At 45.2% G+C, this 12,006-nt stretch overlaps 4 protein-coding genes across 4 annotated transcripts; 2 read left to right on the forward strand and 2 right to left on the reverse strand.

Moving 5' to 3' along the window:
* Nucleotides 1-1,097: 1,097 nt before the first annotated feature.
* LAJ45_07171 (uncharacterized protein) lies at nucleotides 1,098-1,879 on the forward strand (the record flags this gene model as incomplete). The annotated part of the gene is made up of 2 exons (XM_046116730.1): nucleotides 1,098-1,434; nucleotides 1,518-1,879. 2 exons carry the CDS (start codon nucleotides 1,098-1,100, stop codon nucleotides 1,877-1,879), a joined length of 699 nt encoding a protein of 232 aa, XP_045970132.1.
* Nucleotides 1,880-4,815: 2,936 nt separating this feature from the next.
* On the reverse strand, nucleotides 4,816-5,881 carry LAJ45_07172 (uncharacterized protein; the record flags this gene model as incomplete). The annotated part of the gene is made up of 3 exons (XM_046116731.1): nucleotides 4,816-5,080; nucleotides 5,147-5,388; nucleotides 5,477-5,881. The coding sequence occupies 3 exons, from the start codon at nucleotides 5,879-5,881 to the stop codon at nucleotides 4,816-4,818; spliced, it is 912 nt and encodes a 303-aa protein (XP_045970133.1).
* A 2,577-nt stretch (nucleotides 5,882-8,458) lies between these two features.
* On the reverse strand, nucleotides 8,459-9,250 carry LAJ45_07173 (uncharacterized protein; the record flags this gene model as incomplete). The annotated part of the gene is made up of 1 exon (XM_046116732.1): nucleotides 8,459-9,250. The coding sequence occupies one exon, from the start codon at nucleotides 9,248-9,250 to the stop codon at nucleotides 8,459-8,461; it is 792 nt and encodes a 263-aa protein (XP_045970134.1).
* A 1,026-nt stretch (nucleotides 9,251-10,276) lies between these two features.
* Nucleotides 10,277-11,858, forward strand: LAJ45_07174 (uncharacterized protein; the record flags this gene model as incomplete). Its single annotated transcript, XM_046116733.1, has 2 exons — nucleotides 10,277-10,776; nucleotides 10,856-11,858. 2 exons carry the CDS (start codon nucleotides 10,277-10,279, stop codon nucleotides 11,856-11,858), a joined length of 1,503 nt encoding a protein of 500 aa, XP_045970135.1.
* Nucleotides 11,859-12,006: the final 148 nt, after the last annotated feature.

Genomic DNA, 12,006 nt, shown 5'->3' on the forward strand with positions numbered 1-12,006 from the left:
TCGCACTCACTCACTCTCACACACTCTCTCTCTTGCCCGTCGGTCTGTCCGTGGTGGGGGTTAACGTCGTGCAGTTCCGGAGTGTTTCCTGTTGTGTGTAGTTGTGTGTAGCTGTGTGTAGTTGGGGGAATTGACCGACTGATCGATTGTCCAAGTCTAACGTCGGCAGTGGTGATTACACAATCCCTTTGTGCGTCCCTTCCACCCCTAACCCTCGCCCCCAGTCGGCGGCACAAACACAAATACCTGGGGAAGGGGGAGGAATGCAATATATTTTGATAGTGTTTAGTGAAGAACAATCAAATCCCCCGGAGATACGTGCCCCGGATGAGAGTGATGATGTAGGATCTCAAAACTGCATAACACCGGTTACAACCACGCCTATTCCGCCAACCTGTCCCACAGCGTGAGTGATGGCTGGTGACTCGGGGGTACATGTAGCTAGCTATGGTGTCTTGTTTCATACGGTAGTGTTTTGGTCCTGTACATACACCGTATTTCCTTCTACAGTAGAAAGACTTCCCTTTCCCAAAAAGACAATGAGTCAGTCACCTAAAACAGGCAGACACCACCCCAACCCCAGACCCGAATCCAAACCAGCAAGCACTGACCGCCGCCGAACTCCGTATCTAATCCAGCTCCAAAAATCATTACTACATGTAATAATTATCACATGAGCCAGCACCATCCCCATCCCCAGTCAGCTTCCTAGTTGGTGAACTCTAGACTGATCCCTGTAGACTGCCTACCAACACCCCGGTAACATAATCATTGGCATCGTCTCGTATCGTATCCCAACCAAGCCTTTTTTTCTTTTTTTTCTTTTGTCAACACCTAACCCAGTTGCAAAAATGTTGATTTCAAAGCATGATCTCCGTCGGATGAACATTTCGCGGCGGGGTTGCTGCGGGATGTGGAGTGGTGACGCATGCAGGGGGTGGATATATTAGGATATATAAACCGGCACCCACTCACCTATCCATCAATTCTCTAATTCAATCATTCAGCATCATCTCAATTCCTCCATCACAGCCGGCCAATATCGCCCCAATTCCCATCCACCCATCAGCCTAGCACCAGCACTTCCACCACCCACAATGACCACCCCCAGCCTAACCCTCTACTCCCACCGCTCGGGTCCCAACCCCTATAAAGTGGCCATCATCCTCGATGAGCTCTCCCTCCCCTACAACACCGTCTTCGTCGAAATGGACGGCTCGCAAAAGGCCTCGCCGTACATCGACCTCTGCCCCAACGGCCGCATGCCCGCGCTCGTCGACCACTCAAACAACGACTACACCATCTGGGAATCGGGCGCCATCATCCTGTACATCGTGTCCAAGTACGACACGGAGCACAAGATCTCATTCTCTAAAGAGATGGACGACGAGTTGACGGGGCAGGCACTGCAGTGGTTGATGTTTCAAATGAGCGGTATGTTGTCCCCTCTCCCTCCCCCCCTCTCATTCCCCCCCGTTCCCAAGTTGCGGTGCTAACGGATATGCGGTATGTATTAGGCCAAGGGCCATACTGGGGGCAAGCGGTCTGGTTCAGCCGGTACCACCCGGGCGACAAAATCCCCAGCGCGATCGAGCGCTACACAAAGGAGATCCGCCGCGTGCTTGGCGTGATTGATCTCGAGCTGCGGAGGGGCAACAAGGAGTGGTTGGTGGGCGGGAAGTGCTCGTATGCGGACCTGAGCTTTGTGCCGTGGAACTTGTACACGGAAACGTATTTCGAGGGCACGGCGGTGGATGGGTGGCGCGAGGAGCTTCCCTATGCGGCGGCGTGGCATAGTAGGTTGATGGAGAGGCCGGCGGTGAAGGTCAACAAAGAGAGGCGGGAGGCGGCGATTGCGGCGGGGGCGCCGGCGAAATAAAGATTGCGAGGGGAAGTCTGAGGGGTTGGTGCGGTTAGATATAGTGTTATTTGTAGAGAATGGGAATTGATGGCTGCTGTGTGTGGTTCTCAATTGATTAGTCGATGTTCGTTCCGCGTCAAAAGTGGGTATTCTACCGAGTGACTGCATATGATTGGTATACTCATGACCGATCACTCGGATCGAAACGATTTCGACTGCAGCTGGCTTATTGCACCAGATTAGATTACCGTGCCAAGCCCACATTTAGACAACTTATACTGCATGGTGAGCCCTAAAATTGTATGACAGCTGCGCCAATCAAACCTCAATCATACCAGGCGTACTCGACGTTTATAATTTATAACCAACGCACTCAAGAGTAGCACGAGCACGAGATCTTTGCATACTGCGGCCCGAGTTCTTCAATTAAGAGTGGATCAAAATGAGGGATGATTCTGCAGCGAGAGGAGGGTGATGATGGTTCTGTTCAAGTGATTCGCCTATTCCCTCGCTATAAATACTGATGTCCTGGATCTGCCATGTTGTTCTCTATCACTCAATGTAGCTACATGACTTTTCGTGTGTCCTCTGGCCACGAAGATGTTTCTGGTTCTGCTGGAATACCAGGGAGCCGGCAACGCACGTTCACCATTCCCAACCCCCTCCTCCGGTCCCCCGTCAAACAACAAGTCAATATCTCAGCAAGCCACGAGACCTACCATGGCAGGAATTAAAGCAAAGATATTCACTCCTAGCTAGGATCGAACGCCGTGGAGTACAAATACCCGATATATGGAGTAGCCAACACTGACTCCAGGGGAGGCACAATCATTCAATTAATCATGGTCGTCGGGTACTTATCTATACCAATTCCAATGCACATCTCCGACCAATACGCATCTCCGACCAAGACCCCAAAGCCCCAAATTCCCCCCCGAAAAAAGACTTCACAACCTATCACTCGGTCCTTGGCACCCCCTGCACGTGCACCCCGGGGACCGAGTGGAAATGGAACACAAACACGAATTAGCATCCGGAACAGAGTATTTCTTATCTTAACATAGCGATTGTCTTTTCGAGGCCGACACCGCTGTTTGGTCCGATGCGCAGAACCCCGAGTAAGCCTAGCTACTCTACTCTATCGCCGAAAGCTTAAGTGAGACAACCCATGATCCCACCCACGCTGGGTTGGGTGGGTTGAATTGGTCGCATAAGTACATAAGGCTCTACTTCGTGTGCTCAAGGCCTCCTCACCAGAATCAGTCACTAGAGATTCAAACTATCCTCTTTACCTCACGAATATTACTCCTCACTCTTCGAGATAAAGACGATAGTGACAGACTAGACCTCTGAGCGACCCTCTGAGCAGTTCCGAAATCGAGTTCCAGCTTCTTTTACCGTTTGCGTGAGTCTACGAGTCCGGTGTGCAGCCTCAATTCGTAGGCTGCTGATCGTTCCGATGTCGTCATAAGTGGATAATTTGGTGGATGGATGAAGAGAGATGGAGGAGGCGGTGCATTGGGTGAATGACTATGGGGCATCAGACATCATGGAAACACATATTTTTTCTTTGTAGATCATGAATGACGATATCCAACCGGCCAGGAGGAAGAGGAGGAGGAAAAGAAGGGAGGGAGGGTTGGAACGGAACGAGTGATAGACCATGCAGCAAATATTTCCTTTGTCACAATTCTTATGTAAAACAGTGCTCCAAATCTGATATTTCTTTTTCTTTTCTCGGATTTCTTTTCACTAAATCGAACCGCATACTCTAAACAGGGCTGAAGCTACAGAGCCGCAATTAATCGCAAGTGCATCATGATGAAGTATATCTACATAAGGCAATATAATCTACACCCATCTGACTCCTTAGACACAGAAACATATCTCCACCAACGTACTAGAGTCGCTGGTCGCCTTAACTAGCACTTGCAAGTACCAAGAGCTGAAACTCCAACTAGCCTGATCCTAGATCTCGCAGACGCCTCCGACACGACCTAATTGGCTAGACAAGCGACTAGTGCAGTGCAGTGCAGTGCAGTGCAGCTCAGCTCTTATCTGTCAAACGTTAACTCTAAGCTCACGTCAACCACGCGATACTCTGTCAGTGGGGCTCAGTCGACCAAGCGAATCAAGTCCTTCTATGTCATATCAATGGCATCGCTTCAATGTATTGCCCTAATGTACCTAACCTGCTGTCAACACTCTATCCAGCCGATCTCGCGAAAATATAAGGTTGCCCTGAAAAAAGAATATAGGGCGTCGATCATGGTTGGCTGGTGGTGGTTTTGTGGCGTTGCTGCGGTTCAGCCCCCGGCCAAGCTAAGCGCAAGCCGCCCTATTGGGTTTTTATATGGGGGTTTTTACATACGGTTGTGGGATATCGAGCCAACTTTAATTGCTGGGTGCATTTTTCTGCGGTGAAGCGTGTAGAGACATGTACGTACGTACAGGAATGACACCTCGTGGGCGAGGTTTCGTCCAATACTGGTCCGGTTGTATGCGACTAAGATCCAGACTGCAGTACTGGAGGAGCATCTTGCAGGTTCAATTGATTTTTTCTGCGCCTAGCCTCATGGTCGATACTGCAGGATCAAGCAAGATGCTGTTGAGCAGAGAGGGATCGAGGGCGTGATAGGGTCGCTAAACCAGATGCAGTATGTACGTGATCATTGACATTGTTTTTGAGAATATTGGTAAACGCAAAGTTTTGCAATTTGCTAAATAAAATACATGTATACATATGGAAAATCGTGTAGATACAGAAAAGAAAAAACAGAACTCCCCCCAACGCGTACAAGCAAGTACATAAGCAAAAGAAACAAGAAATGAATGACGCCCGTCGAGAAATCCCCTTCGACGACAATACTGAAATGATACATTATCCCGGCACATAATGTGTGTATGCAACCTAGCTCCAAATAAAGAAATAGCTAAACAACTTTCCTCCTAAATCATGCCTTACAGTCGTTCGAGCGACTGTCGACATCGATCGACCAACCTGCCTTCCTCCACTCACTCTTTGTGCAACGAGAGTTGTGGCCGAGGACAGCTTGAAACTTCTTAAGCTGGGTAGTAGAGATGGCCATAGGTTGCTGCACGACAAACCAATTGACACCCTCTGAACACGGTGGTGTGGTAAGTGAGCCCTCGTATGTGGTGATGTTACTATTGCCAACAGTGGCATGGGCTTCAACAAATTCTTTCACTCCACCGAACCTGTATGGATCGATTGTTAGATTGGTCTAGTTCAACGTACTAGCTAGCTAGTTCAGGTTCACATACGTTTTCTCTGATAGGACTAGGAGTTCCTTTGTCGTGTCACCACAATTCTTGAGATCTCCGATATTCTTGGTGACTTCTTCAAGAAAAGGGTTGAGCGTGGAGTCATCGAGTTTAAACCAGATTCCGAGGACTGCATTTCTACTCCCTGAAGAGTGGACGAAATGAACCTCTAGAGGGAATCGAACCGGTTTGTCTTCATCCCCAGCACCATGTGTATGTTCAGAAGGAGTGTGGAAGTGGAACTAGATTATGCAAGTGAGGTTAATTCAATTTATTCTCCTATGCGCATAGAAATCTTGCATGCGCATGTTTAATTTAACCAACACATACCTGTTCGAATTTCCATGGGTCCCCATTGAGTGTTGATGTAAGAGGAATGGTCTTATTCTCTAGCATCGCCTCAACTGTATGTCCGTTGAACTCGAACTCGAGTTCACGGCCCTCATGACCGAGTTTCCAGTCAAGCTTTGTCTCTTTATCGGTTTTATCCATGACACTCGGACGGATGACCACTGGTGATTGGTGAGTTGAAGTCCGAGCTATGTTACATTTCTCAACGGCGTTTCCAATCTCCGGGATTTTTGTAAAGCTCGACCATGCAATAGGACCATTTCCGGAATTGTAGCCCCAAGGAGATACATATCCATTAACCCCACATTTTGGCTCTGAAAGTGCTGCTGCACTGAGGGAGAATGTGAAAATCGCTGCCACTTGGAGGAGGTTGAAGTTGAGCATGATGGGCGTGAAAGAGATTGTATGAGGATATAGAGGTAGTATTGCTTTGCGGGTAGTATCTTGGAATGATTTGGGATTGAGATATGGAATATGGGCTTCCTTTTAAACCATTTCCATACCCTATATATGAGGGATTCACGGGTGGGGGTCAAGACTGAGATGGTGGCCGTAAAGACTCAGCCCACAAAAGAAAAGGGAAAGGTGAAGGTCTGGATGATGGTACCCTTTGGATTTAGCTACATGTACGTATACAAAGTTTATTCAGCCCTGATTAGTGTTATGGGAAGCTTTACCAGACTGAGAAGTCCACTTACTGTCGTTATACATCTAGGGTTCACGATATGAACGCCACAAAAGTCTTCATCCAGCTGAATTTCCCTAGATACCGATTCCTGACAACATATATTGAGATTTCAATAGATACCTTTATACTTGTGCGATTCAAACCCTACACTTGATTCCCATGAATATATATATCAACTGATAGGATTTTAGCTCATTTAAAGCAGGTATAGCAATACATGTTTTGAAGACAGTTACCTATGTACTAGGGCTACTGGGCCAGGTGCATTGTTTAACTCAGAGTTTGCGACAATTTTTTCTCTTTCTCCCTTTTTTTCTTCTTTTCTTTGTCTATATACATTTCGCTACACAAAAGCACATGGAATGGCATAAAAAGTCTTGGTAATGGCAATGAGCCATCATAACATGCATGCTGTATCTGTTGCCCTACAGGTGCCTCTAGAGCAGAGTGCAATGTATATACATGTATACATGGGGATATACATGTGTAGTAAACAAAGCAAAAAGAATTAATGGCGACTTTAGTTCAGATCATTAATTAACGACAGCGCTTAATTAACATGTATATATGTTTTCATACACGCTTTTGAGTACGAGTTAGCGCAGATAATAATGGAAATCTGACCTTGCGGTGTCCCACGTCTCGCGGCTCGAGTCATGTATCGTTTCATCAACGAGTCAAGACTTTATCCAGGTTTACCTTTGACGTTCTTGTACGTAGATACACAGCCTTAGAATGTTTTTTGCGAATCTGTGCCTGAACTTAGCAGCAGGGAGTCATCGGATGTCATTAATTCTGGTCGAGTTCAGGTCATGCGTCGTGCCCAGCCTCTCGCCCTAGTGCCAAGGTTCGTGGCTTTATTAAGTGGGTGCCGCAGCAGAGTTTTGTGGAAGACTTGATTTCTTACTTTGTAAGTACATGTACCTACATAGTCAAGGCTGGTTCCGATCGTGAGGAGAGTGGGATGTAGGTACATATGTTCAATTGAACTAGGGCGGACACCTTCGGACGAAGAATTTACTAATAATTGACGTGCTCTGGGTTGAGCCAGTGCGTATGAAAACCTAACCCTGGCTAGCGGCCTCCCAATATAAAGGTATGTAGCCAGTACTTTTTAGTGCTTTTATAAATTTATATTATCGTACTTTGATAGAAATCATGTTTTTACTCAAATCCTATTACTGACAAACGATTCGCAATCAATAACTCCAATCTTTTTAAATTCATTATTTTATATGAGCTCTTCTGCCATGGTGTTTATACCAGCATCGCTCCCTTCGTTTATTATTCGTACATCTCGAGACTCGAGATCTAGAAATTTATACAGATTTGGAATTCATGTACCAATTTCGATCTTCTTGCGCGCGACGGTAATATCAAGCCCCACAAATAAATATGCATGTGCTTTATGCCCACACGCTCTAGGTCTAGTCTCAAGTACTAAAAACCCAGAAAGATATTTCAACTAGAAAAAACAATGATCAAAGACGGTGTGTGAACAGAATATATCTTGAGATGCATCATATTTGATGGATCCACCGCGTCCGGAAGGTCTGTCATCGTCATGGGTTCGATCATTTTAGGCGATAATCTATTCCCTACATGCAGCTTAGTATATATTGGTAGTAAAAGGTGATATTGAATGGGTATACTTCTTAGAGGTACATGTCGTGCTGGTCGTTGGATCTAAACCTTCCACAGGCGCCCCCACTGCGAGGGAGGGCTGATTGAGCATTCGCGCCCACAATGACTAAGGAAATGTTGGCCTGAAATTTAAGAGATTATCAAAACATTAGACTTACCTTTGGGTGTTGCTTAACCTTATTGCTCGTCACAGAAAAACGAGCTCCTAATGCGAACCTGGTTTGTGTACGTACGTTAGCCTATTTATTTGTTTTGTGAACATACATGTAAGTATATGTACTTTGTCAATAAACCCGGAGGTTTGTAGCCTAGTATTTGCATTATGAGTATGTAATAATAATCAACGCGTGTGAACTGGCTACATGTAGTTAGTTTTTTTGCCTCCGTTTTCACCTCGAGTTGATCAAATGATCTGTGGCTGTGGTTAGGCCGGTCAGTGAGCTTTTCAGACTCGTCAGGGTCTTTCCTATCGGCTAAATGGGTTCCCTCTGCTTCTTGGCTTTGGGGGAATATTGGTGCTTGGTCTCTGGTATTTAAAGCCTCTATCAGAAATCGTTCGGGCTTATAGTCGAAACGTTCGGATACATCCCCCTACAATGATTTCTTGACGATTAGCTAGTTATATAATATTATGAGTCTAGAAGATAGAAGTCACGATTTACCTTACAAAATACTGTAACATCTTGGAGGGTGTCATATCTGGTCACTATATGATAGAGATAGGTGTGCCCCACACCGACGTCATCACGGAGATATTTGGTATGAGCGTGAAACATTGGAGGAAGTTTCTTGCCACCTTTCGAATAGATAGAAATCTTAACCCCCGGGTGACTGAGAAATGGACCAAGCCACTCGAGCGCTTCGCGATGGTGAGCCACAACGATTTCGATTTTTTTTGAGGATGGTAACTGTTCAGGCTCTTTAATAACAGAGCTAGAAGTATCGAAAAGCTTTCTTGTGGATGCGGTATGATGGCCTTCAGATCTTCCGCTCTCAGGTGTTACTGCACCTAATCCGATAGGCCGATAAATGTTTTCTTTGATGTATTCTTTTGGTACACCAGAGTCCAGAGCGTGATTTATATAATCTTGGGCATCTTCCCCTTCCAGATTCTTGAGGTCCTTCTCTATTGATTCTATGAGCTTTGCGTTTGTGTCATCTCTTTCCCGCAATTTTTGGGCCAATAAGTCTGCACAATATTCTTTAAATTCCCATACTGATTTTATTCTGTCCATCCTCTCCTGCTCCTCTCTCTTTATCTCCATAACTTCTTCCTCTTTTGCCTTCATCTCCTCTAGAGGTTCGATCTCAGGCACTTTGGGAACATTAATCCATTTTGTCTTCAGTCTGATTTTTTCTGTAACCTCGCGTATTGTCCTTTCCATCTGCGGTATATTTATTTTCAGAGTATTTTCGTCCATAATGTAGTGAGGATCCCTATTTGATGAATGTCCACGTCGGAGCACGGCGAGGTAATGAGTAACTTGATAATTTTCAGCTAGAGAATTTGAATAGAAGATTTATTGACGTAAAAAATTAAAAGAGATATAGGAGCTAACTGGCCATGGGTGGATGTATGAGTGGGAGACCCTGCCATATACATGTATATATAGAGTTTTAATTTTGATTGAAACTTTAATACGTAGTACACAGAATGTTGTCCTTTTTACGTATTGGGGTTTATAAAACACACGTATCTATACCTAGGTACAAGATATATGTAGATAATATACATGTACTTACATCTATACATATATTTGCGTTTGAGCCCTATTGTACGTGAACATGTAGTTATTAGGGAAGACAGATACCTGTAGTATATACATACATGTAACTGCCCACAATCATCGTATTGAGATATACAAACTCAATGATTTATATATGAAAATATAAACATTATAGCAATCATTTGATTGTAAAAGCGTGAAGACAGCGGATATTTGCTGGTGGAGTCTATTATGTACTGGATTAATAGGATACGTACTACAATAATGTACCTTTGGCGGCTCGGCAAGCCGCGTCACACCTTATCATTCGGAGGTTTGTCTTAGCTCCCCACGCATCCATCAAAGTTCAACCTCTTAAGGTTATCCTCTGTTTTTGTAAACACAGAACGACCACATACCTGCTATCCCTTCCATCAACCAATCGCCCTGTCTAGAATTACTCTATCAACAGAAGGGGCTGGATAGAGCGCAGTATCTCTAAATTAAAATGTAAGTCATCTCATCACCGACAATAATCAATCTTCCGATTGATGGAGCCACACTTCATTTTCCGCTTCGTATTTGGCTGATTGAATGAGTAATAGGACCGAACCTAAGAGCACCCGTCATAAAAACTATCACCAACACCCAAAAGATGATGTTCCCGGACAAACCAGAAGCACCGTATTTGTTTCAGATCCTGTGATGGGCTTTCGATTCAATAACACCAATACATCTGGGATGAATGGCCATGTCCCGACATTTATCCCAGAACCCAGAATCCGTGCTGCACAGATCCAATCTCGAAAAGAGACACCGGACCAAGACGATGATAATATCTACACCGAACGTTCCCTAGGGCAGGTTCAAAGTATGATGAGTACGCCTACCACTCTCTTGGAGAAAATCACGGAGCCTCGATTTCTCAACAGATTCAGCACCAATGCCCACGGGATCATGAGTGAGAATGTACAGCAAAGATACTTGTTCTCGAAGACACCTAGTTATGGTCCTTTGTCCATTTCAACCCCAACATCATATCATCCGCTCCCAAACAATGCCCGTCAAATTTCCGATCTAAACTTATTCGACCGTGAAGAACCCCAAGACTATAATCATAGGTTTAAGCCTTTTGGTAGACGCTCGAGCGACGCTCGAGAGCCGATGCCTAAGCTTGGTCAAGGGGACGCTAGGATTGGAGAGGGTATTCTTTTTGGAACAAGAAAAATCGATTCGAATCGGTGAGTTGAGTTGAGCCTCATAATGAAATCATTATCTCATTTATATCATCTGACAAAGTTACACTTGGAATACGGATAGACCACCGCCATTAACCTTTCCTACAACATCTCCCCCAAGGACATACTCTCAACAGGTTACAACTTTTGGATCCAACCCGAGGGAGCCTATACAACATACACCCACTCTTTACAACAGATCCATCCCAGAAAGGTGTATGAGAAAGACCCCCAGTGCCCAACATCTGTCAAGGTTTTCCGGTGATAAGGACTACCAGTATGCCGTTGCTGTAAACGAAGAAGATAACCTACCGCGTACAAATCCATACAGCAACTGGCCTGAAGGTATCTATTCAGACAACCTGGGTGAACATAAGAAATCAAGCTTTCATCAACTTGATGCTACAGCTCCTGTGTTTCAGCCGTCAATGCCGGCCGCGGCTCGTGTCCGCCCGGCCAAATGGAACATCCAATGTAGATGGACCTTCAACCATGTGAATGATTGTCGCTACGGATCTACATGTAATTGGGGCCATGAAGGCGATGAATACATCGATGAACCAGGCATCAAACACTCATTTGCGAACTCGAGCGGCCAAGCGTCGGAGGAGGCTAGTCAACCCCCCAAACAGAATAACAGTAGCTACTCTGTGCACTCCAGGTCTCCTTTTAAAGCTTTATCGAAACAGCAATCCGATGATGGTTCTCAGAAATACGAGGATAGCCCGGACTTTTCATGGGTTGGTGGTGCTACAAATGTAAACAGCTGGATTGGAAATCAAGGGAATGGGTACGTTGGTTATAAAAGAACCCAAAACCTTTCCAATGCTTCCAATGGGTCAGTGGAAGATATTGGGAGCTTGGAAAACCAGCTGAAGGAGGAGGAAATTATCAGCACACGAGCAGTTCACAACATAAAGGACGATAGATTTCAACATATTTCGCAAACTCAGGAGCTCCAGAAAATGGGACCGGAAATCGAAAAGATTTCTGAGCAAATTGAAAGGAATCTGTCTATCGGCTGCATGAATGTCGAAAGGGTTCACACGGGGAAGGAGGATGCACCAGGGGAGAAAGCGATTTGAAGATTAAATCATATTTATTTGCTCACAGGATTTCTGAGGAGTCCGTGGAGTAAAAATATCGGTATTGAATGGACGGATGGGGCTTACATATTCTGACTAAGCCAAGAAAAGTTATGTTATCTTTGTTGAAGTTTTACGAGTTTGCGTC

This window comes from Morchella importuna (genome assembly GCF_003444635.1).
Source record: "Morchella importuna strain M04M26 chromosome Unknown Morimp01GS022, whole genome shotgun sequence".
NCBI classification, from domain to species: domain Eukaryota; kingdom Fungi; phylum Ascomycota; class Pezizomycetes; order Pezizales; family Morchellaceae; genus Morchella; species Morchella importuna.